This window comes from Primulina huaijiensis, unplaced genomic scaffold (assembly GCF_012295235.1).
Source record: "Primulina huaijiensis isolate GDHJ02 unplaced genomic scaffold, ASM1229523v2 scaffold20025, whole genome shotgun sequence".
NCBI lineage: Eukaryota > Viridiplantae > Streptophyta > Magnoliopsida > Lamiales > Gesneriaceae > Primulina > Primulina huaijiensis.
This window is the reverse complement of record NW_027351963.1, coordinates 185,645-210,869: the sequence shown is the minus strand read 5'-3', so window position 1 is coordinate 210,869 and position 25,225 is coordinate 185,645. Positions and strand designations below refer to the sequence as shown.

General features: G+C 36.5%; 4 protein-coding genes across 19 annotated transcripts; 1 reads left to right on the top strand and 3 right to left on the bottom strand.

Annotated features, from left to right (window-relative positions):
• Positions 1-541: 541 nt before the first annotated feature.
• LOC140966070 (uncharacterized) lies at positions 542-7,326 on the top strand. 15 transcript variants are annotated; one of them, XM_073426385.1, is made up of 6 exons: positions 542-850; positions 1,971-2,170; positions 3,012-3,063; positions 5,192-5,560; positions 5,674-6,271; positions 7,054-7,326. In XM_073426385.1, exons 2-6 carry the CDS (start codon positions 2,115-2,117, stop codon positions 7,176-7,178), a joined length of 1,200 nt encoding a protein of 399 aa, XP_073282486.1. In that variant the 5' UTR covers positions 542-850; positions 1,971-2,114; the 3' UTR covers positions 7,179-7,326. The 15 variants fall into 15 exon arrangements, with proteins under 15 accessions (XP_073282486.1, XP_073282483.1, XP_073282493.1 ...); XM_073426382.1 differs by having other exon boundaries at positions 3,009-3,063; XM_073426392.1 differs by lacking the exon at positions 1,971-2,170 and having other exon boundaries at positions 5,223-5,560.
• A 2,569-nt stretch (positions 7,327-9,895) lies between these two features.
• LOC140966105 (cyclin-U1-1-like) lies at positions 9,896-10,940 on the bottom strand. The gene is made up of 2 exons (XM_073426444.1): positions 10,537-10,940; positions 9,896-10,290 (listed from the first exon to the last, which is right to left on the bottom strand). Exons 1-2 carry the CDS (start codon positions 10,908-10,910, stop codon positions 10,014-10,016), a joined length of 651 nt encoding a protein of 216 aa, XP_073282545.1. The 5' UTR covers positions 10,911-10,940; the 3' UTR covers positions 9,896-10,013.
• Positions 10,941-11,740: 800 nt separating this feature from the next.
• LOC140966129 (myb family transcription factor MOF1-like) lies at positions 11,741-14,141 on the bottom strand. Of its 2 annotated transcripts, none has more exons than XM_073426480.1 (6): positions 13,587-14,141; positions 13,394-13,470; positions 13,185-13,227; positions 12,670-12,742; positions 12,363-12,564; positions 11,741-12,064 (listed from the first exon to the last, which is right to left on the bottom strand). In XM_073426480.1, the coding sequence occupies exons 1-6, from the start codon at positions 13,714-13,716 to the stop codon at positions 11,807-11,809; spliced, it is 783 nt and encodes a 260-aa protein (XP_073282581.1). In that variant the 5' UTR covers positions 13,717-14,141; the 3' UTR covers positions 11,741-11,806. The 2 variants fall into 2 exon arrangements, with proteins under 2 accessions (XP_073282581.1, XP_073282582.1); XM_073426481.1 differs by having other exon boundaries at positions 11,741-12,043.
• Positions 14,142-15,899: 1,758 nt separating this feature from the next.
• LOC140966107 (D-galacturonate reductase-like) lies at positions 15,900-17,562 on the bottom strand. Its single transcript, XM_073426445.1, has 4 exons — positions 17,155-17,562; positions 16,774-17,017; positions 16,303-16,482; positions 15,900-16,198 (listed from the first exon to the last, which is right to left on the bottom strand). Exons 1-4 carry the CDS (start codon positions 17,472-17,474, stop codon positions 15,986-15,988), a joined length of 957 nt encoding a protein of 318 aa, XP_073282546.1. The 5' UTR covers positions 17,475-17,562; the 3' UTR covers positions 15,900-15,985.
• Between the last annotated feature and the right edge of the window lie 7,663 nt (positions 17,563-25,225).

Below are 25,225 nucleotides of genomic sequence, written 5' to 3'. Positions count from 1 at the left end.
CCTACCTAAGACTGCACAACGTCGCTAGCGCTTTTTCTAGGTGGCATGTCGCGGCCAGAATAGCGCAGTTCCGTTAGAAGAGGAAACCCAGCACCAAAGACTCAGGGTTAGGAATGTATTTATTACTTGTATGTTTATGTTTTCTATAATATCAAGCTGTATCACTTTAAATTTCATATTTTTTAAGTATAAAAAAAAATATTAATGATCTCAAGTGATATTTAATTTAATTTATAAGATATTATATTATAATTAAATCAAAGAATTTTTTTGAGAGTATTAAATAATCAAGAATTTCACGAACAAAATATAATGTATTTATATAATTATATAATAATGCGCAAACTCTTTAAAAATAATTAATTTGATAATTTTAGTAGATGAACAAAAATAACATTATCTTATCTAATAAAAATTATTTTAAAACACATTTTAATAAATTTTAAAAATAACAAAATTGTTTGTTAATTATGATAAATAATTTAAAGATTTTTAAAAAGTTAATTACTTTAAAAATATTTACATGCGAATTATACCTTTATTGTTTTTGTTGGGTTGTCGCCGAGGGGGAGGCAAACAAACTGTGTAGAGCTGACCTCTGCTCCGATTGGGTGTTCTTTTGGGAAAGTGTGCGGCGGCGGCGGCGGCGGCTGCTGCATCAGCAGCGCCGCCGGTACCAGGGATGTGGAGTCTGGTACCACCCGACGTTACTGGACTTCTCTCTCCGGGTGGCCGGCGGTGCTGTATGCACGGAATGAAATTTTATGTGTAATTTTTCTAAAATAGGATTACAAGACAAACCTCAGGCATGGAGCTTGAGCCCCCATGTAGATCTCTGCTGAAAGTTGAGGTACCGTCTCGTAAGAAGAAATATATTAAGCATTTTCACAGAATTAGGTTATAGTTTGGTGATGTTTCATGACCGTTGGACGGATTCTATTGCCTGAATCTTAATCCCGTTCCAGTGTGTTGTGTTAGTCCGGGCTTAGATCAGTCCTATGAAATTAATTGCGCCTTTTGTTATCTACTGTTCTGTTTTGTTACTTTTGTTTTATGTTCTGATACATGACTTGGGCCTAATAACTCAAATATACGTAAAGAATGAGCATTATTCATTTGTTAGGAAAATTAGTATTTTTCATTAGGATATTTAAATTGAGATTTGCTTGCATAGAATATATTTGATTAGTCAAGCACGATGTACAATTTTGATAAGTTATTCAGACCATGGGAAATTTATTCAGTGATGTACTTTTGGTTACTGTAATCTTGTGCTCCCGAGCTTGTTACTCCTAAAGGTTTGGGGCGTAACATGTTTGAGTTTTGTTTGCGTGTCAGAATTGTTATGGTTAGATTGATTATTTGATGGTTTCTGACTTGTTTGAGTTACACTTATTTTCTCATGTTAAATTAATTTTGTGAGTTAAGAGGGTTTCTTTTGTGAATGGAATTTGGATTATAATCAAATAATGTTAGGCGTGTAACAGGAGATGGAATCAGCTATTTATCGTTGAGCATTTGGACAAAATTATTTTTCATGACAAATAAAGTAATTTTATCAACCACACCCAATCACTAAATGACTGCAAGAATATTGGTCCTATATTATATTTTAATTGATATCACAAATCTTATCATGACATTAAATATGTTATTGAACATGCAAACAAATGGAAGTTTTAGCATATATAAATATAGGTGTGATAGGAGATTCATTGATGGTATAATTTGACGCAATAAATTAATCATAGTTTGGAGGAATAAAAAATTCCACTAAAAATAGCATTGACAAGAGTTGAAATTGATGTGTTCAATTTTTTCGCCATTTAATTAATTATTTGATGTTTCCGTTTTTATTGTCCATTCTGGGGTTTATACATGAATGGATGAATAATATTATTTGATTATCTGGAGTTTTGAAGGTTCCTAATCCATGATTGGAGTCATTGCCTAGCGTTCATTCATGACAGATAAAAGTACTTGGGTTGATAGATTCAATTGAACTGGAAATTCAAGGAATTATATTATGACTGTAATAGTCAAGAATTGGCTAACAAAGGGGTCATGGACTATATCTGAAGATGAGATTCTGGTGGAGTTTGTAAAAGAGCATCATGGAGGGAATATGGGTTCAAATTATGGGAACTCTGGGCAGTGTAGACTTAGAAAGGTGAAGCTTCTGAGGCCTAATAAAACAAAGATGCATTATGTACTGAGAAAGAAAGATTTATTGTTCAGATTCATGGAAACACCGAATTTAAAAGACATCAACAATATTGGTTTGACAGTTTGCCTTAAAGAGACATCCTGCAAACATTAGCCACTCAGTTCTTCACCATGGCCTTAGTTTTATCTCTTTTAACTTCATTTCAACCCGATCCAAAATCTTTGTATTTCTCCTAATCTTCATTATGTTAAAATGTATATTACCAAAAGATCCTTCACAAAACATGCTTGATATTCAAATATACGATCGAACTTGGTGTAATTCAAGATGTTGAAATTGGTAGTGTCCATGAAATTTAGATATTGCTCTGCAAGCCGTGGCAATACCATTTCTGAAAATTACTAGGAAGATAATCTCCAACGAAGATAATTATTAGTGATTGTAATGCCATAATGAATTAGTTTTATGCTATTGACGTTTTCGTTTTACATTGTGTTCTAGATCAATTAAGCAATATTTTGGAATCACTCTTGTTTGGTCGTGAAGCATTAATTGCCTTGCTGCATTCTCACTCTTGACATTTTATTTTTATCTAGATCCTTACCATATTTCTATATAAAGATTAACTTGTTTTAATTTGTCAGCCTTACTCCATAAAGAAACAAAGGAAGTGCTGTGACTTTTTGCGCAAATCACGAATTTGATTTTTGAGATGTGACAGTTAATCCTTGTTTTTCCACGTGTGTCGATGACAGATGGTTAATCAGCTCAATAAATGTAATAAGACATTAGAATGTCATCTGAAATAAGAAACCTGAACTTGGTCTGTTTGGTGTTTAAGCAGCGGAGCGGCACAACCAAGGAGGGAATATGGAGGCAGGTCGCTCAACAATGAAGTAACCCCCCCCCCCCTCTTCCTTTTTATTATTAATCAAATGTTATGAATTACACCCATTTTTACTTCAAAGAATAAATTAAATTGCCATCAAACTATTATAATTGCTTATATATCTGTTGTCTAGTACTTCTGAGTTCTGCCCTCTTTCCTCAGTTTTCTCGCGGTCTTGAATTATTCTTGATGAATATGCTTTCAGAAAAAAGAATACATGTTTTTTTGTGAAATGTCTATTCCATACATAAAAAGAGAAACACTGATCGTTTTACTGATACTGTTTATGTGAAATTTAGCATATTATATTTTGAGAAAAGAAAAATAATTATATTTGTGGTAGTGAACTGAAGTTGGACTTCGGAATTGGAAAATTGAGTGGATTTTTTTCCTGGATTTTAGTACATGGAAAAGTTTGTTTTTTGTGAACGAGAAGTAGCCAGACGTATTTTCTATCTCAGCAGGTATTATTTTGAGAACCTGTTGGGTGAAGCTAGGGCTTATTAGTTCCCTAAAATGAAACGGGCTTTGTTTGTAAAGACTTTTTCTTATGTTATTGAATACTGTCTGGGAGCTTTAAAAGCATATTGATTCTGTTTATTTGTTTCTGCAGAGTCAGTAAACGAGTAGATAGTTCTATTTGGGAGCATGGGCTTAAACAATCCATGTATTGGTTTATGTGTTGTTTCTCTTTCTTGTTTCTAAAAGACAAAATATCTTTCTTATCCTTCGTGTTATGTGTAGTAACTTTTTATTACTATAATAAATTTACCGCCCGAACTATTTTTTTCTATTTGTATATTTCATCATCATCATCATCATAACACATTCCCGCTAGTGGCGGGCACTGACTAGACGGATATTAGTTCTCCAAACTAATCGATTTTTCCACATATCATCTCTTAAACCAAGATCACGATTAAGTTGTGTTGCGAATGATTGAATAAGGTTTTTGAAGTAATTTGTACGACTAACCGATAAGGATTTATTTTTTAGCATCAAGTGTTTTTTATTTCATTTCATAATTCAATAATCCATACCTATCAACATTTTAATTTTCACTTGATTTAAATTTTTGATTTAAGAATTCTTTTTGTTGGCTTTATCCCCTAAAACATTGTGACCCCCTTCGACGAATTTTTCGTTTTAAAAGGTGTCAACATAATAAAATTTGATTAGATATGTAAATATTTTGGGGCTCAAAGATTGTTTTTGTGCATCTTATCCTTGCCATGTTGCCTTAGCAGAAACATGTCATTTTTGCCAACGGAGCTTTCAAATTCTGAAGAAAATCTATGGGTTTTGGGAAGATTAATAATGTATTAAGTCCTCATTTTTTAATGTATCGATTTATATGAGGATATAATTGTCAAAATATGGTTCATAACATAAACTCCATGTGAGGTCACTTTGGTCAGACTTTGGGATTTAGTGCTTTTCTTAAAGCATTAGATGTAGGAGACAGTTTTTCCATTGGGATAAAATGATGCCGACTAGAGATAATATAAATATGAACTATAAGTTGAGTTAGCAAGAAGGTTCGAGGGCTGGTTAGTTTTTCCATTGAAGATAAATCTTTTGTCATGTTGTAAGTAACTGTTTGCTTTTATTTTATGTTAATTATGCTGATTTGAGTAATTAAATCTCATACAATACTAATTTTATTTTAACGATTAAATAGCATGGTTGATAATTCACTGGACGAAATTAAATTGAGGTGCTTGGAAATGAGGTTGAGAGAATACCAGTATACCACCTCACATCCAACTAGTAAATTGTTGGTAACGAATTACTTGAATTTTATTGGGTGAATACATTGAGTATGATATGATGGTGTCAAAGATTGCCAAAATCTAGGAAGGGACAAATCGCGTTAAAAATTTTCCGCTGTAATGCAATAGACAAAAAGTGTTTATGGACTTACCCGTTATTGGTTGTATGGTTGCTTTACAGTTCATATGGACACGTTGTAGATAGACTGGCATTCAAGTCGGGGAGAAACACTAGGTTTTTGCCTATAAATTATACACGTCCCATTAGGGTTCTTACGCTCTTTCACAGCCACCACAGCCACCATTCTCAACTCAGCTTTTGTCCTACAAGAATTCTCTTTCCCCCTTTCTAAATCAACCCAGTTTTTTTGTTTATCAATTTGTTCTGTTTTAGAACAAATAGAAGTATTGAGGTCGATGGCTTTTATTGGATCTAGATGCTCAAGGTCTACATCTGGAACAGCTGAGCCGGAGCGTGGGCTAAAGAAAACGCCATGGACTCTATCAGAGGATAACATCCTAAGGGAGTATGTAAAAAAGCATGGTGAGGGAAATTGGGGTTCGATTCAGGAGATATCTGGACTAGATAAATCGGGGAAGAGCTGTAGAAACAGATGGGCCAATTATTTGAGGCCTAATCTGAAGAAAGGTGCATTTTCTGCAGAGGAAGAAAAACTTATTATTGAGCTTCATGGGGAGCATGGTAACAGATGGGCTCACATCGCTGCTCAGGTTATAAATTTGTCTTGGATGATTATTTATTTATTTTTTGTGGTTATTTTTTCATCATGGATTTACTAAAGGGTTCAACATTATAATTTACTAATTTGTTCTCATGTATATAGCTTCAAGGTAGAACAGACAACGAGGTCAAGAATTACTGGAATATGAGATTGAAGAAATGCCAACGTTCGGGTTTGGCAATTTACCCTCAAGAAATGTGTCGACTGAATCAGCCTTTCAATTCTTCACCATCACCAGCATTTTCATCACATTTAGCTTCTTTTCAGCCCCAAGATCCAAATCTTTTATGCCTATCCAATTCCATCGTATCACCATCTCCAAACGATCCTTTACCGAACATGCTTGATAAATCATGTTCCGCTAACTATTTGACGTTTGCTCGAGAGAGCAATGGTGGTATGGCCTTGTCATTGATGGTCTCAGATGCCTCAAATGAATTATTTTCTTCACCCACTTTGGTTACAGTGCCTTCTGTCAATCAAATCTTACCAAATTCATTGCTAGCGCTTCCAGTTCAAGAAAATTTTCTCAATTTTGGCTTCAATCCAGGCCCGAACAAGGGGGTTTTAGACCTTCCATCCATGCAATCACCAGGGATGGTCACATTAACTCTTGAACCTTTTTCAAGCGATAATGTGATTGCCACCCCAAATAACAGTGCTGGGAATTTTGAGGTGATGAAATCAGAATTTGTGCAAGGTAATACAATGATTTACGGATATATAATCTTTATTCATTACCATGGAAATTGTTGATAGGCAATCTAGGAAGGATTTTGGTACAATTCAAGTTATGGGAATTGGTTGTGTTGATTGAAATTTAATATTTAGTTTGCAATATATGACAAAACCACCTTTGAAAATTTTTCCAAGGACGATAACTCTCCTGTTTTTTTTGCCATTTCGATGTATTTTTTTCACTTTCTTTTGTTATGCATATTTTTTCTCTAGTATCAATGCAATTTCCAAAATTTTCATTTAGCTGAAATACTACCGTTATCATTGTGAAGTGACTAAAGACCAATAAGAATCTACCTTCTTTTCATGTTCATGGATTTTGAAGTTCAAGGACGAGTAATCAATTAATTTCCTCTTTTTTTGTTTTCCTTTTACATGAGCATTTCAGAGAAAAAACGCAAATACATTTGAGTGTAATTAGATTTATGGTGGCTCAAAATTTTATCAACTCCTATCAACCCAGACTCCATGAAGAACTATATACAACAATTTACATAATTTTTGACAAAATTAAAACAGTTCGATGCCAGTATTAATTTTTCTGCATTGTGATGAATGCAACGGCAAGGTAAGCAACATTGATTTGAGTATTGTTTGCTGACAAATATGAACTCTTTGGGGTTATTGCTGCTAATGGCATCAAATATTTGTAGCCTGACTCTGTGTTACTTGATTCATGAACGAGTTTCTGTCAATCTCGTGTTGCAATAATGTTCACCTTTATATAATTTTATTTGTTTGCAGGCCCAGAGAACAAGGATTCCCGGGACGACTTCAGGTTTCTCGACGAAGAACTCTCAAAGCTTCTTGACGTCCCATTATCAGCGCCCATCCCTGAATGGGATGATTTAGACCCGCGCCCTTTCTGATTTCTGATTCATAGCGCTAATCTTGGAGTATTTCTTTTGTTTTTTTGGTCATTTGTATGTGTTAACATGGGGCATTTGCCTGTTTAACCTGAACTTTTTAATGTGTTAGTTTCTGCTTATTTATATATTATTATGATTATTGGTGCCATTCACGTTTCTTAGTATTTACAGTTCGGATTGATACCCATTTTGTTATTTTTTTCATTTTGGTTTTAAGGAAAAATAAAATTGAATATGAGAATCCGGAATGCAATAAACATTAAATTTATATTTCTGATATATATCAAGCTGCAGGTCTCCTTTGATATTGTTGATGGATTTGTGGTTCATAGCTCAACTTTATATACCCTTATTTTTGGTGATGGATATATGTTATTATAAATTATAATGTTTGATTTTGTAATTTAATGCTCGATTAACTTTTCAGCTGTAGATATTTTATACATATTTTTTTTTCTGGCCAGATTTTTTCTTCGTGAATTTTCGCCACTATATGATATTCAGATTTTCAAATATTTCATAAATCTTTCATATCTTTCCATCTCACGAGTCAAACTGTGTCCTAAAACCAAGTATCACAACGTGGACATGGAGAGCAGGGCCGACCCATCAATTTGGTTGAAAGGCCTTTTTTAAAAAAATTACACATAAAATTTATTGTCAGTGCGTCACATACTCTGCTCAGCATCCTGGAAAGAGGAGACGAATGGAGTTGAGAACGCGGCATCCTATAGTCCCCATTGAACATAAATATCGAATTGAAATTCGAGCCACAAGATCAACATCCATTTGCCAAGAAATTCCCTGAAAATGGTTAGTGTTTCATATATTTAGGCGATCGCGGCAGTCAGAGGCTCCTGCATACTTGGCAACATATATATTTTCTTTGGAGCGACTAACGATTTTTTAAAAAAAATTCTATTTATTGCCTTTATACGTTATGGGCCGTAACCATTTCCAATTTGTTCACAACGAGCCTAATATGGGATATCTATGCTATGAACAAACCAGTTGTTTGGCCCAATTTTCAAACCCATTAAATTCAACATGTTCAATAGCTCAACTAATTTTATTTTATTTTTTGACACTAAAATCTTCACCCAGGACTCGTTCATACGCAATAAACCCTTGGGTTTAATATTAGCATGGGAATTATGTCAATTGCGTAAATGAAACTATGTAAGCTCAATGCAACATGCTCGATCGAGAAAATCTTGGTAAGAGAATTGAATAGTGACCATTTAGCAATGTGTTCAACTATTCTATCAACTCATACACTCTAGAGGGGATGAGGTAAACAAATTTACTCTTGTAGCCACCTAGTTGAATTTTTATCGTTATCTTGTCATTTTACTATAATTTTATATTTCTATTTCAAAAGATTAATTAACACGTAAAATTATGACAATTAATACACATGTAATTGTATATTGGTATCTTTAGCTAAGTACATATAAGGCAAAAGCTTCTCATCAGAGTATTGAATAATATAAAAAAAAGTTTCTAATGAAAAATAATGTAATAAATCATCATACAATTTAAAAATTAAATTATTTAATATCAAACAATCCGGGTAACACTCCCTTTGAACACGTAAATATAGTCCCCATTTTCAACACCGTGCCAGCGAATTGAAGGCTACAAGCTTCACGCATGATTCTCTGTTTGTGTATGAATATATATATTCGTCGACCGGAAGTATTCTCCTCTCAAACAACATGTGCCTCACGTCCCGACCCAGCTCGTATCGCTCATCTCGACAGGTGTTTTAGCCGCATTCAACAAACAAGACGATGTCTGAATGATGACCCCCAGAATATTTGCTGGTGACAACCATAATTCGAGTCATCGTTTTCAAAAAGCACGATGATTTCCGAGTACTGTTGAATCCCATATTAGACGTCTAATTTCGGAAATCATCTTCCATCTCCAATCCACAAAAGAATATTGTCGTGCTCTTTATAGAGGTGCCATCGACTATATGGATTTTTCCCTTTAAGCACTTTATGGCGTTGTAGTTGTCAACTGCTACTTCGAGTTTTCAGGGGGAGAATTTCAGGGTGACTTTGATTTGGTTGCTGTTGGGTTTTAGGGTTGGTGGGGTGTGTTTGATGAAAAGGGTAATTTTTGTACCCTCAGAAACGAGTGGATAATCCGATAAATCGAGGTCGTGGATCATGAGTTCCCAGTCCCAAACTGTTAGGATTTGTGAGGACACGGGGATGCCTAGATAGCTTTGTAGTTTGGCTTTTATTTCGAGGATCGGTTCTCGAAATGCTACATCTAAGGATAATTGGCTCTTTCATTACAATGTTGATCTTCATGTGGAGAACTAAAATACTCTCTTGGCCTAGATTTTGATTGATCAATTATCCTTTCAAAGAAGAGATCATGTGGAGAAAATGAGGGTTACCAGCTGTTAACTCACAGTTTCAGTTGGTGTGTGCAGCATGAAGAAATGCATGCAAAAGGCGCATGCAAGAACTAACTTAAATTTGGATTCAAAGTTATTTTAAATGTAAGATCATGAAATATCAATATGGGATTTTTGTATATATATTTGGAATTAAATGGTTAAGAGTCAATAAATTAATTATTTATTCACTAAGAACATAAACGAACTAAATCAGACAAACCGAGATATTTTCAAACCAATATGTAAAAATGTTGAACTCGACAAACAAATACTAACGTAATTCGTGTCATATACGAGTCCAAAATTAAATTAATTATTCTTCAATTCATTCATGAACCTTGATTAATCAGTTGCAAGTCCATAACCGAAGAATTATATATACTAATGAAGATATCGCAATTAGATACATATATAACTAGTCAACTAGCTGCAGAGACGGTGACGAGGAAATCTGCGTCTTCGACAGAAATCTCGGTGATGTCGTCGGCGCAGTTGTTGGTAGCTGCGGGACTTTCAATGGCGCCGCCCCCATTACACAGCACCACCTCCTTCTCCAAGTGCTGGCAGTAGCTTTCGAAAACCCTGGAGCTCACTGTAACTCCAAAGTCTAACAGGAAAAGCAACTCTATTTCCAGCCTGTTAAGCTCTGTGATGCTCACTCCTCCAACACGGGCGTAAAATGCATTGTTGTAGTGCCTGAAATTATTATAATTAATAATCAAAAGATTTAGATTTGATTCGAATTTTTTCATTAAGAAATGCGTGTTTCTAAAGATTGAAACAAGGGGTGACACGTTCATTGATTTTTTTTTTTATATTTAAAATACATTTTCACTCAGCACCCAAAAAATAATCCAAGTCAGTCGATCAAATTCAATTAAAAGAATTAGAGTGAGTAAGAAATAATGGATAAATCCATGGAAAAAAAATGAAAATACTCACACATCATCGAGGATCTTGGAAGCCACCAAAACACTGGTAAGCAGCAGCCTATGAACATTGAGTGAAACCAGAAGTGAGTCCGGATACTTATGCAGAACCCGATCGATATACACGAACCCAACCACGAAACAAGAAGGGCTACAGCTCGTATACTTGTATATTCTCTCTATATATTTTTCAAGGCTAATTCCAGGCTGTCTCACGCCATGAAAGGAGCTCAAGCTTCTCCCTAACCACAAACCACCAGTACTCATTTCGTGGTTGTGCAGGAGTTGGTCATTCCGGCTCACTAGCTTCTCGAGCATGTAGGATAGAATGGTCAGCACTCGCGGCGTCGATGCCCCTTCTTGGCCAGCCTGCGGTGGCGGTGGCATTCTAGTGTTTGATGAATGAATTGGTTTTTGTGGCCTGTATCAATGCATCTTATCTAGATGTGATGCCTGAGTGACACGTGGCGGTGTTATTTGCCTTCAAATTTTGTTCAGTTCCCATTCGTCCCCAGAAATTTTTTTCTTGAGGATTATTATATGTATGGATGAGAAAGGGAACTCTGGTCAAACCTCAACTTAAATTTTTATGAATAAATACTGTCTTTACTGGCAATGCTTTCCAGGAAGGGTAAAAATTTTCAATAAAATAACATATCATTATTTAATATTTGTTTCATTTTCACACATGCACTTTTATTTATATTATTCCATTAATTTGTTGTTTTTGGTTCTTTTTTCATTCTTTCTTCTTGAATGACCAAAATTGTGGACATGGACAAATTAATTTTTGGTCATTGGTATACATCATTTAAAAATATTGCACAAACAATAAGATCTTCAATAAATAAAAATCAACTATTCATCATGTTGTTCGACATTTTTGGTTCAATATATTTTTATTTCTATTTTTTCGGTTTGATCATCCATGTTATCAAATTTAAATGTTAGTTAATTTTTTTAATTTTTTTACAATGTCATTTTTTTAAAAAAAAATTTTAGTGCCAACTCAAAAACACTGAATTATTTTACCCCCACATTAGTCCTTACAGTCGACAACATGATCCTTTTTCAAAAAAGTGAATTGTTAGACGTTGAAAATATGGAATTTGATTCACAATTTAATCAGGTTGAACATTAGACAAAAACAACTCGTGAAAAATGCGCATTTGCACCTTGTCCGACCATATTTTAAAATTTTCAATCTTGAACACTAATAAAAGATAAAACCAACTAAAAGTTTGATTCATTTCTTCAATAAACTTGATGTAAATACATATTGGTCAAGAATTACATAAACCAATAGAAAGGTTAAGATTCAGCCGATGTAGTTGTTGGAAATTAACATTAGAATCTTTGAAGCTATTGAATGAAGAGATTGCAGCTTCGCTCGTCTCACTCCCCGTTGAAGACACGTTACTCATCTGCCATGTGCGACGAGGCAAGCACAAAGACAGCGACAATTCGATTTCATTTGCAGTCTCCTCCAACTTGCAAATCCTGATCTCATCATCTTCGTCCTGACAACCCCAATATAATTCCTTCACATTTTTCTAAATATATTATTATTAAATAACAAAATTCATCAAAGTTTACAATGTATGAATATGTCTGATTTACTTTTTTTTATGTTATGATGATTTTTTTATATACGATCATTTAAAAAGCAGTTCACAAAAAAAAACCCATTACTTAAAATGGTTACTCATTTCTTTTCAGAAACAAAAGAGTCCTGAAAAATGGACAAAAAGAAAAAGAAATATTCAAGAGGAAACAAAAAAAATATAGAGTGTATATCCTGTATGCATGCAGAGAAAGAGAGAAGATATTGTATTGTACCCTGAAAAGGTCAGGTTCCAGCACAGTCTGGTCAGAAGTGTATTCTTGAATATGCTGTTTGAGAACACAACTTTCTTCTTTCTCCTCCATTAATATTCCTCTCTTCTCAGCAATTGTCTGCATGTAATCATCATTACTGTACGGATTCCTGACTGGCTCACGCATTCCTTGGCTGCATTGTTGCAGATTCTCGATTCCAGCTCTATTTTATTATATATGATTATATTGTAGAATTTCGATTTAATCGTTCTTCGATTGTTAATTATCTTGAAATCCGAGAACAAACAAGAAAGGAGGGCTAGTTCACCTTTTCGTCGGGATAGGAGACATGTAAAGCACATCTGTGCGAGGACGTTTTCCTAGCTGTGGAATGCTCCTATCTGCGTGCACAGATTTTCAACGCAGCAAACGCCAAGGCATCGGACAAAATAAGCCAAAAGCCAGATTGGATTTACGTGCACGCATTGGATAACGAATATAGATAATATTTTTAAAAACAAATTACCTGCTTATTACATATTAGTTCAGCAGTTAACTTTCATTTAATTCAAACATTTTACGGTCCTACAGCTACTGCTTTTTAATCTATCACGCCATGCTCACTTACTTTTGACAGAAATTATTTAAAATTGCCATTAAAAATTGAAAGCAGTAGAATAGAGCGTGTGATGAAGTTTAACAGCCACTGATTTACGTGCAGAAGAAACGAAAATGATCAAAGGGGAAAGTTACGCATTTATTGACGTGTATCTATAGATAGAGATAGAGCGATGCATACATGTATAAACTAATTACCGCAAGATAGAGAAGATTTTTGAGTACCTTGTCCATTAAAATCAGTAGGAACCCGCATGCTTCTGTACATCTGTAGAACAAGAAAGAGTGAAGATTAGGCCAGATTTTACAAACAAATGCCGATAGGAGTTGGGTTGAGATCAAGAAAATAGGCAAAGCAAACTCTAATCTTTTTATTCCCTGAAAATCAACGGACTTAATTGAATGATAAAGTAGAAAACTAGAAAGAAAGGAACCTGAAGATGACTTTTGACGTGAGAAATCGTGAGCCCTTTGACATCCATCAACTGCAGAACCAATTTTGGGGTGGCCTCTGCGAGCACATATATGTAACCCAAATACGAACACTTTACTTTCATAAAAAAAGTAAGATTGATGGAGTAGAAAATTACTACACAAACATTTACAAAAATGGAGAAAAGAAGCTACTTTCTTGGCCTCCGAGCGCTTGAATTGCATGTACAAAACACTGGTGAAGATCAGGAGTCCATCTGAGCCGCGGCATCTTTGATCTTACATACTGTCTGACCCCATGAACATTCCTTCCATAGCTAACCATTTTTCAAGAAATAAATTCTATACGCAAGAACAAAAATATATATTTTGAATTGGGTTTTTCCTTCTGCTGTTTCCAAGCAAAACCCACCCCACCTACTGAAGCTAGCTAGCTAGTTTCTGAAAGAATAAATGAAGGTATATAGAAAAGACAGAGACAAATGGTATAATTGGAGGTGGAGGATCGCCTGCGAATTCTTTTAACTGGTTATAGATTTTATGAGATTTTGAATAACTGCAAAGGAGAAAAATTCTCATCACGAGTCTGCTGATCTTTCCATCCGCAATCATTACAAATCCAAAAGAATTCTACGGATACCAACTGCTGCGCTGCTGCTCGCTTTGACTCTGCTCGCTTTCTCTCTCCAGATTCTTAATTATACGCCAGCATACTGCATACATACTCATCATCACAAAGAAACAGCCCCCCTTCCGATATATATACAAACGTTCAGTACCTTTAATGGGACGGGCACACATTATACTTACACGGTCTATTTTTGTTTTTCATAAAAACATCTTATATAAACTCAATGGAAATAATTAGAATTCTTGATGTAGCATATACTTACTCTATTATACACAATGTGCATCAATCCATCAAATTTGAAAGGAAAATTTTCGAAATATTCTCAATCATTTTATTTACTATTATTAAAATAAAATATTAAATTTAAAAAATTATATATGTATTAAATTTGAGTTTGAAAGTTTATGCAATTAATCTAAGTAAAAAATTATTAATTGATTTTATAACTGATTCATAGAAATTTTAATAATTAAGACGACTTACTTAAATTGGTAAAAAGTATATATATATTAGTAATTTACTGCATTAATTTAAATAAATCTTATATTGAATTAAATATAATTCTTCTTACGTTTGTTAATAAATAAGAATTACATAAATTTATAATTTATGCGAATGTGATATTTATATCAATTTCAATAAATATCAGTAACATTTAAATATTTTTTTTTATCAATATTTCTTTCAAATAATAAATATATACAAAATATAAATATATTATTATGTCCCTAAAATATTTAAAATACTCGATATTCTTATATAAATTTATAAATAATAAATTTAATGCTAAATTAATATTTTCATACCAATCTTTCTTTTTAGAAGTATTAACATGAAATTATCAATATATATACAGTCAAGAATGCCGAATTTAATAAAAATTCATCCGTTTGCTTTTTGTCTTCACATTATGTCATATCATCAACAGAGAAATTGACAGTTAAAGTCATATAATTAATTGAATTTACGGTGTTCATAGATATAGAGTTAATATGACCAAAAATACCCAAGAAAGAATTGTTTTATCTATTTGTTTTAAAAAAAAAATTTCTTCTGTGATATTTTATTTTTTTTAACACTAAATCATAATTCGATTACATGATTTAATTATAAAATGTATATATTTAAAAATTTACTAAATATATTATTATAATAATGATAATGATATATATAATTAATAAATACACGGTTTTTAATTTATTTTTTAACAAATAATATAATATATAGCTCTGAGGTGGCCTAGTTTTGACCTTATACATGTGGCTCGTGTTGAGCTGACGGCAGGTGCCTCGATGCTGCTGGTGTATTTTGGAGTGCGCCGTTGGATTTCCAGCTTCTCCAATTACAAGCGACTCCTTTTCAATTCTAATTTATTTGGAAAGGCTAAACCATTTTTTGATTTTATCTCAATCTTATATGTTTGCTGTCAATGCTGTTTTCATGGCGTGTTTTGTAAGCTGTTGACGTTAGTTTTCGCGGCGCATATATCATGATTTTCAACCATTTTTAGATATGTAAGTATAATGTGCGTTACAGAAAGACGATTTAAACATTGCGAAAAATTATTTTGTTGTAATACTGTTAACCTATCCAATATTGAAATCACGTCCAGACTGAAAAATTGGGATGAAATTAACGTGAATCAAGTTATAATTAGATTGGACGCACTCGGCACTACGGTACGTGGACTTGGGATTAATATAATATATTCATCCGATCCATGAGTATTTTGATCGATTGTTTCGTGGACTTGGAAACCTCTTCTTTCATATTGTGACAATTAAAGAAACCTCTTCTTCACTATATATATAAGGTAATCTCAACTTGATTTGCATGATGTACATGAATTGTAATTTAAAAATTAAAAGCTCCTATGATAAATAAATAAAAAGCTCCTGACATTTATTTATCTGATAATATCTCATGAAACTGCATGAACTGTATATATTAATTTAATACCATGTCAAACCAATGCATCCAACTCCAAAACAATGTCGTGGGGTCCCAAAACCGAGGCCAAAGTTGTCCCTTTTCGCTGCGGAAGTTGGTTGATCTTTTCAACATCTTCTTCGCTCAAAGACCAATCCAATATGTCGAGATTTTCTTTCATCCTCTCCTTGTTGAAACTTTTCGTCACAATGCTCACTCCTTGCTCGTATACCCATCTCAGAGCCACCTACATGCATGTAAATATATAGTTAAGCATTATATTTTCGACATATGAATTCCTAGAAAATTATTCAAACTAGATGGGATTTATAAAGATTACATATATATTACCTGAGCGGTGGTTTTTCCTCGATATTTCGCGATATCGGCAAGCACTTCATTGTCCAAGATTCTGTTGTCTCCCCATTTGGTGTTGTTTGCACCCAAAGGAGAGTATGCAGTGAAGTGAATCCCTTTCTCTCTACAAAAGTCCTTCAATTTCTCTTGTCGCCATAGTGGGTTCAGCTCAACCTTTTATCAAATTAAGATAAGATACTAATTACTTGTTTGAAGAGTTCGAAAAAGATTAGTATTCTAAGCAAATTTTGCACATTTCAATTGTGAAAGTCGATGTTACATTGATTGTTACTGAGTAAATTGACTTCGGTTAAGATAGAGTTACGATTGGACTCTGTCCCACCACTTTTGGCCTAGCCGACAAAAACGACTAAATAAACCAAATAATTAATAACGTTAAAATGTGTGACAATAAGATTCAAAAAAAATTTAATCATTAGGAATATTTAGTTAACATACACTCACCTGATTGACTGCAGGCGGAATAGTGGCAGATGAGAGGATTTCTTCAATCGTTTTGGTGGCGAAATTGCTGACACCGATGGCCTTGGTGAGGCCAAGCTTTTGGCACTCTTCCATGGCTGCCCAAGCACCCTTCACGTCCAAAGGACGCACGACTTCTCTAGCGACGGGGGTTTTACTTACCATTTCGGTCAATCTTATTGGCCAATGTATCAAGTAAAGATCCACATAGTCCAGCTGAAGGTTTCTGCATCACAAAATGGTGAAAACAGAAAGGAAAAAAAAGAGGAAAGTTTAACAAAAAAACTCGCAAATGATCCACATGTTGGGATTATTTAATTTATTTGGAGTTATATATAGTTCAGTTCGCGAGAGGAAACTTGCCGCAGACTCATTTGACAAGCGGGAACAATCTGCGTGGGCTCCGCAAAGCTGCACCAGAGCTTGGTGGTGATGAAGAGTTCATCCCGGGATTGGACGAGCCCGAGGCGTACCGCTTCCGCTATGGCTTCCCCCACCGGCTTCTCTGATCCGTAAGCGAAAGCCGTGTCGAAGTGGCGGTATCCCACTTTGATGGCCTCAAGAATAGCCGCCTTGATCTTCTCGAAATCGGCTGGCGGGTACGATGCCGTGCCCATGCTGAGCACCGGCATAGCCTTTTCACAGCCCTTTAAGTTGACTGATGGAATTGTTGTAGCAGCCATTTTTCAGTAGATCCACTGCGTAGCCTGATTTGATTTTGTTCGTGCTCAAGAATTTGGCTCACGTATTTGTAGTGCTCCCAGTATGATGCCCCAAAACACACAAAGCCTAAAAGTTCGGCCAATGGGAGGAGCGGACTACATCTTTTGACACTTCTTCAGCTATTTTTTTCTTTTGACTTTTCTTCCACTGATATTCAGTTGCAACTTTATGTATTCATTGTCATTGATTACCTATCATATTAATTATTATTAAAAAAATAAAAATATAAGTTTACCAAAATATTATTATTTATTAATACATTTAACATCTTCCTCAAATATTTTTAACGTTGCTAATATTTTTTATATATACAATCTTAACAAATTTTGTCGACCCAATCAAACACACTTTATCATGTTTCAAGGAGCATCCCGTTAAAATAATATTAAACTAATTCAAGTGTCTTTTCAAATTTATTTTTAGTACTTTTTCATATATATATTCTGAGTAATTCCATTAAAAAAAAAACTGGATAATTTGCTTTGTGGGTGCGCTACTTTACTTTTCTATTTAGGGCAATAATTTTTTCAGATTTAGTTTGGACGCACTATTATTTTTAACTAAAATAGTGCACTATTTTTTATTTTTTTAATTATTGTTTATTTCGTTTTGATCTCGTGTGAGACGGTTGGTCAGTCATGTACAATTTTACAATAATAGTAATATTTTTGTCATAAAAAAATATTTTTTGATGGATAATCTTAAATATGAGATCTGTCTCACAAAATTGATTTTGAGATCAGTTCAAATAAATTTGTGTTGTTTTTTATGTGTGAAATGGATGCCACGTATGCGATCCAAATTCCAACACATTGGTTGGCCTGATAAAAAAAAAAAAAAAAAACTAGCAAGAATTTTGTGGAGAGACGAGCCAATTTAAAATCGTAATGTTGTGATCGGGAATCAATTTATTGTTCGGCGGGAACATCTACATCATAGGAAACTGCCAAAATGTAAAAAAAAAAACAAAAAAACAAAAAAAAAATTTTAAAACTAGTAATTCTCGTTGGCAAAATAAAAAACTTATGTTATATTTACAGATAAATTAATATTTGTATTATTTTAAATTTGAAAAGTTAAAAGTGACAATTGTATTTTTTATTTGATTGCTCTCGTTTTTAAGTGAATTTATTAGTAGTCTTAATTCCGAAAATAAGTGTGCTAAAACTAAAATATTAACTGTAACATCCTAATGTCATATTTTTTTTAAAAAAAATAAACTCGAAAAGTTCATAAAATAAATAAGATCTTGGTTTACAAATATTATTAGCACTTGAACACTCGAACTAGCATAAACTATAGTAGACCTTATTTAGATATGATAATGAATCGGATTCGGATAGGATTTCATATATTTTGTCATCGTCTCCATTTATTATATTTACATGTATCCCCATCCACGTTAGATATTCAATTTTCAACCACATCATTATACCCGTCGTCGCATGATCGGATGTTCATACCCTAACCAAATATCATATTATTACCTGCAATTCAAATTTTTTTTTAAAAAAAAAAATTTGAATTACTTCAATTAAACTATACATATTTACCAATTCTTAAGAGAAACTCATGAAAAAAAAATATTAAAGATAAATTAACAAACTAAATATTATGTTTATATTATTGGAAAAGTGCTATATAAATAAATTTTTTTAGGTTCAATTAATCTACTAACTTACTCCAAGGAAGACAAATTGCCCACAGTTTCTACTGGATTGTCCGTCTCCCCTTCATTCATTAGCCAACCAAAAATGTCCAAATATGTCATATCATTAACAGCTAACAGAAAAAAATAATAATACTAATAAACGGATATTTCATTAATCAAATGTTCATACTTGCTTTGAAAACTTTACATAATATGGAAAAATAACAAAGATTTTCTGGTGAAATTGAAACTTTTGAAAAGTATTCAACTATCTTCGGCCTCAGCATCCAATGGCCGGTTCGTTGTTAACAAGCACGCCGTCGTCCCAAACCTCTCGAGTACAAATGCATGACCGAATATAGATTCAGACGAACCGTTGGGGCCGGTGTATTAAAAGCTAATCTTATGGTTGAATTCACGCTGAATATATTCAGTTTCCATATTCTAGTAAAGCAACAAATTTCAACAATGGTAATTATATTTAGGTGTTGCCAAGTCAATCATAGAGAAGGGAGATTTGAGTAAAAAAACAGTTGAGAACCAACCTTGTTCCATCAACGTTGACACGAAGAAAGTGACCATGTCCGCCAACCCTCTTTGAATTGACCAAAAAACACATCACTGAGTGATGTGACTTTGTTGAAATAGATGAGCCGAGTAAGGAGCTCCAACAGGTCAAATCAATAATTTATAGTTTTTAGGGAATTTGAGTGAAGGTAATGGCTTCAATAGCACCTGCAAACAATGAAAGAAACTCGTGAATGGGCGCCGGAGGGGTATCCGGCGTGGCCACTCCGATGCTTAAGTCAGCAGGTTGAAGATGAACACAAGCAATATTTGGGAGAAAATATGTGTAATGCTTGAGAGTTCAAAGATTTTAGAATCGGTAAATGACATTTATACCTGCTATTTATAGTAGAAGATGAGGTAGGTACCTTGATTCCAGTGCTACCTACTAAGTATGGTAGGTCGGCTGCCCATACCCTATCTTCTGATGACTTTTAGGACACTCCAAACCCAAGTTGTTCTGACAGATTAGACGTCCTGTATCAATCATACTTGAGTATGGTTCAATTCTCGAGGTGGCTCGGGCAATTGATTACCCGGGTACTTATATGAGAGCTCGGGCGATTATTGCGCGGGAGACCGGGCTGTTCGAAGAATTCTTGGGAAACATGTAGTGCTCGGGCTCTTGATAGTGTCCGGGTCGTCAATCGACCCGGATCCTTATGGCAACGACCCGGATCCTTATGGGGGTATCACCACCCATCCCTAAAATAGTCGGGCTAGAGCTTGACTCGCTGTCCCGATCAGTCCAAGATAATGAACAGTGCACCAAATTGAAGTCTTCAAATATCCCATAGATGAGATGAAATGCTGAGACCTTCTGTCCCCTGGATTCATAATAACTTATTGTTTAACATTCTTGGGCCCTGTCGATACTACCACGATGACACGTGTCATAGCATAAATTCCCGCTTAAAAGACGTTTCGCATTTCGAGAAGTGGATAAGTCTGACGCCTTGATAACCGTACACGTCTTTTCAACTCTTGGCCCATCTTAGTCGTTCGTGCATTTACAAATCAACGGCTGTGATTAGTCCCTTCCTCCTATACATAGCCATTCACCCATTTTTCAATCGTACTAACAAACTGTCATCCAGGAAACACAATGGCTGGTGCAAGTAGTTCGAAAACTCCGAGTATGACCGAAGCCTTAAAGGAATCCGCTCTAGAGATTCGCAAATCTACTATAGAAGATGAAGTGTTTCACGCAATTATTGACTACTGGGAAGAGCTTCAGGGGCTGAAACTTCTTTATGATTCTGGAGAAGCTATCACTCCTAGCCTGGTTGCTAAACTGAGGAGAGTGCGAGAGCACTTGCATATAGCTGAGTGGGTAGACGTCTTTACAGATGGTCGTATCTACCAATTAATTCTTCGGAAAGAAATAAAGATCCTTAAGCGTATTGCTGATTCAGACAGCTTCCTGAAGACTTCCACCGGACCTTTATCTGCTTGGGTGAAAATATGGATAATCGCTGTAGAGGAAGAATACGATGATGTAGTACGCGCTAATGTCTATGGTTGAATAGAATACTAATTGAAGCCTGTCTCTGTAGTTATTTTGCTGTAATCTTTTAAGTTTATCGGTTGATGCATAAATACCGCGAGTGGAACAAGGTTAATTGATAAAATCACAATGCTAAACCTTAACATCTTCCGGGCTTTTCTTGAAATGCCAGGGACTCTAGCCTCCCGGGCTCTGAGTACGGTGCTCTGTCGGTTACTCTTCTCGAGTATTCCAAGCGACGTTATTATGACACACGCTTCGCATTCATATCATTCCACGTTCCAAAAATTTGTTAATTCCGATACATTGATACCTGTAGCCCCATCTTTCTTCATAAATAAAAAACGTTTAAGCAAGCACACGGCTGTCCACCTTCTTCAACATTAAATACCACATGTCTATAAATAAGAAGATGAAAGTGAAATAAGAACAATAATCCAATATGCCGAGTTCGAGTGAGTCTACCGCTTGTAGCAGTACGCATGCCATTGTCACAGATGAGATGCTTCCTTATCTGGAAGACTTGAAGAAAACTATTGAAGAATATATCTCGGTGAAGGTTATGTCTTCATGGTTCAAGATTCAAGATCTCCAGAATTCCTTTCAACATGGTTTGGCACTTACTCGTTCCCAGAGGGCAGTAGCGAGAAGATACAAACAACAATTTGATGTCAACCACGTTACAGAGCTAGCAACTGACGAAGTTCTCTTGCATGCAATGCTATGGAAGGAGTGGCATCAGCTAAAGAAGATTTCCTCTGCCGAATCCTTCACTAGTTTAAGAATCCATGAACTGAATAATTGGATAGTTGAGTGGCAGGATTCTGTAGATTCTGAACTAGCTGCTGTAACGTGGCACAGATTATTTCCTCAATAAAATTTTAGTAGATGTAATTCTTTTTCTTCTTCTTCCAATGAATTCTGGGCTTTAAAATGAAATGCCGGGTTCTCACACCACCTGGGTTCAAAATAAAATGTTGGATTTTAACTAGAGTACCGGGGCCTCAAATCTCCCGGGATGATAATAAGATTCCGGGGCTTGATATCTCCCGGGGTTAACATGAGGCGTAGGTTTCTTAAATCTCCCGGGTTGTTGATGAGGTGTCAAAATGACGTGTGCCCTTTCATTCCAACGGTCAGTAACGTTTCGCCTTACAAGGAACCGATAAGTCTGACATTTTAATAATTGCGTGTGTCCTTTCGTACACCGGCACACTTTTCGGGGTGCATTCTGATCGTCCAAGTGTGTTTGGATCGACGGCCGAGATCCGTTCCCACAACCTATATATATTAGGCCTCCTATTTTCGGAAAAAACACTCACAAATTTGAAATCTCGGCGAAGCCCTTGCGAATTTTTCCCTTGAAGTTCCTCCGCGCACAAAACCCTGCGCTCCGACGATTCTCCACCGTCTTCTTCAAAAAAAAACTCGTAAGTTTGTCCTTCAAATTATGTCTGCATCTACTTCTTCGACTTCAGGAGCCAATGCGCGAGGCTCGCCTAGTTATGAGTTCACCGCGCTGCGGTCTGATTCCTCTCCTTCTCCGCCTCGCCGCTCTATTACTCGGCCTCCTAAGAAACCCTCAATTTACCAAACGACACTAGTCTCTTCCAAACCCTCCTCTTCGAGCCATGCCCGAGCTCTTGCAAAGAGCAAGGGTAAGGGTAAAGCCCGGGTCTTGAGCCCTCTTTCTTCCGAGACCCCAGGAGTTCCCTGGTTCTCATCAATGAGTAGCACTCTACGCTCGGGGGCCGAAGAAGATCTCCGGGCTCTGGGCTCTATCCCCTCCACTTTTCCCATTCTAATCCCCGGTCCTTCTGATCGGGCAGATCATCCTTCACCCGGCTATACTACTTTTTTTCGGGATCAAGTTAGAAATGGTCTCCGATTCCCCCTCCCTTCTTTTTATATCGAGGTTGCTATGTTTTTTGGTGTACCTATCAACCAACTCCATCCTAATTCTTTCAGAATTATGGCCTCGACCTATGTCCTTTTCAAAATGAACAATCTTCTGATCACTCCCCTTATCCTTCACTATTACTTCACTTGCCGATTTGGGGATAACGCTTTTTCCTTGACGGCCCGGTTCAATTCCCGTTTCCTTGATGACATCCCTTCTTCCCAGAAAGGATGGAAAGGAAGATATTTCTTTCTTCAACTTCCGACCCCTCTCTCTTGCCAAACTGGTTTTCTGCTTTCCCTACCCCCACAACCTACCCTTCCCAGGGCTTATAAGTATGAAGAACCATACCTGATAAGCCAGCAATTAGTAGAGGGTAAAAAATATCCCTCCACTCCCCTTATCTCCACTGAGAACCTGATAGCGTACGGGTTGAGCGCCCGGGCCGAGGACCCTCTGGACCGAGTAATCGACGAAGTTGCGGGCTCGGGTTCTCAACCTGGTAATGCATCTCTCTTCCCTTCTCTTATCTCTTGTTCTTTATTTATATTTATTTAATTTCTCACCACCCTATTCCTCTTTATATAGATAATCCCAAGATGCAGGCGGCCTTTGCCAAGAAGCGGGCAGCCGAGAAGGCGGCCCGAGAAAAAGAAATAGCAGCTCGCCGAGCAGCTGTGGAAAAAGAAAAGCAGCGGGCTGCGGAGGAGGCAGTCCAGAGAACTGAAGCTGTCCAGGGTAGCACTTCCCGGGTAATGACTGAGACTTCGGAGGAGGCTGAAGATTTCATTCCTCTCAGTCAGAGGAAACGAAAAGCTGCTGCGGACCCCGAGCTAGTTGTTCTCGAAGATCTCCCTGAGGATGGCCAAGGAACCTCCCGATCGGCCCAATGCCCTCCCCTCCGTCCTCCTTCCGCTGAAGCACCCGGTCAGGAGCTTCCTCCATCTGATCAGCCTCCTCAGGCCAATATCTTTTTTGAGGGGGCCACTTCTACTGGCGTCATGCGCCTTAAGCAGATACTCAATCCTGCTGAGGAGGCACTTTTGAAGAGCAGTCCCGCCAGTGTTAGATTTTTGGAGGGATCAAACCGGCTCATATCTGTAAGTTTTATCCCTTCTTTTTCTTTCTTAGTTGCTCGTTTGCTGCCCTCCCCCTTCTCTTTTTTCTCTTTTTTGTTTTTGTTTTTGTTTTTTTTTAACTTCTCTTTTATAGGCGGCTCATATGATTATCTCGGCGTTTGAGGAGGTGGCCGTAGTGGCCACGAAAAAGGGGCAGCAAGCCCGGACTGCTCAAGAAATCAATGATCAACTTCAAGGGGAGCTTGCTCGGGCTCGAAAAATTTACGAGGATAAAACGGCCGGTCTCCAAGCTTCCCTAGATCAACAATTGGCCTCTGCCCAGATTGCACGGGATGAAAGTGTAGCCCGGGAAGAGGAGCTTGGGNTTTTTTGTAAGTGTTATGAATTAACCGGGAGTTTTAATAAGTAACTTGTACAAAGGATCATCCCTCCGAACAACGACTCGTGCTCTTAATATATGCAAGGATCATAGGTCTTTTTAAGTCAAGACATAGGCTTGAATAACCGTGAAATATGAATCTTGGATCGGAGGGCATATTCCGGGATTAAAGAATGTCGAGGTTTGGAAACCCAAGCCAGGGTGTAGCGTCCTGGGCTTTTAAGAACCAAGGTGCGAAGCCTTGGGCCGGGGATCATGTCCCGGGACTTGGGAATGGTCGAGGTGTGGTTCCCCGAGCCAGGGTGTAGTGCCCTGGGCTTTTAAGAACCAAGGTGCGGAGCCTTGGGCCGGGGATCATGTCCCGGGACTTGGGAATGGTCGAGGTGTGGTTCCCCGAGCCAGGGTGTAGTGCCCTGGGCTTTTAAGAACCAAGGTGCGGAGCCTTGGGCCGGGGATCATGTCCCGGGACTTGGGAATGGTCGAGGTGTGGTTCCCCGAGCCAGGGTGTAGTGCCCTGGGCTTTTAAGAACCAAGGTGCGGAGCCTTGGGCCGGGGATCATGTCCCGGGACTTGGGAATGGTCGAGGTGTGGTTCCCCGAGCCAGGGTGTAGTGCCCTGGGCTTTTAAG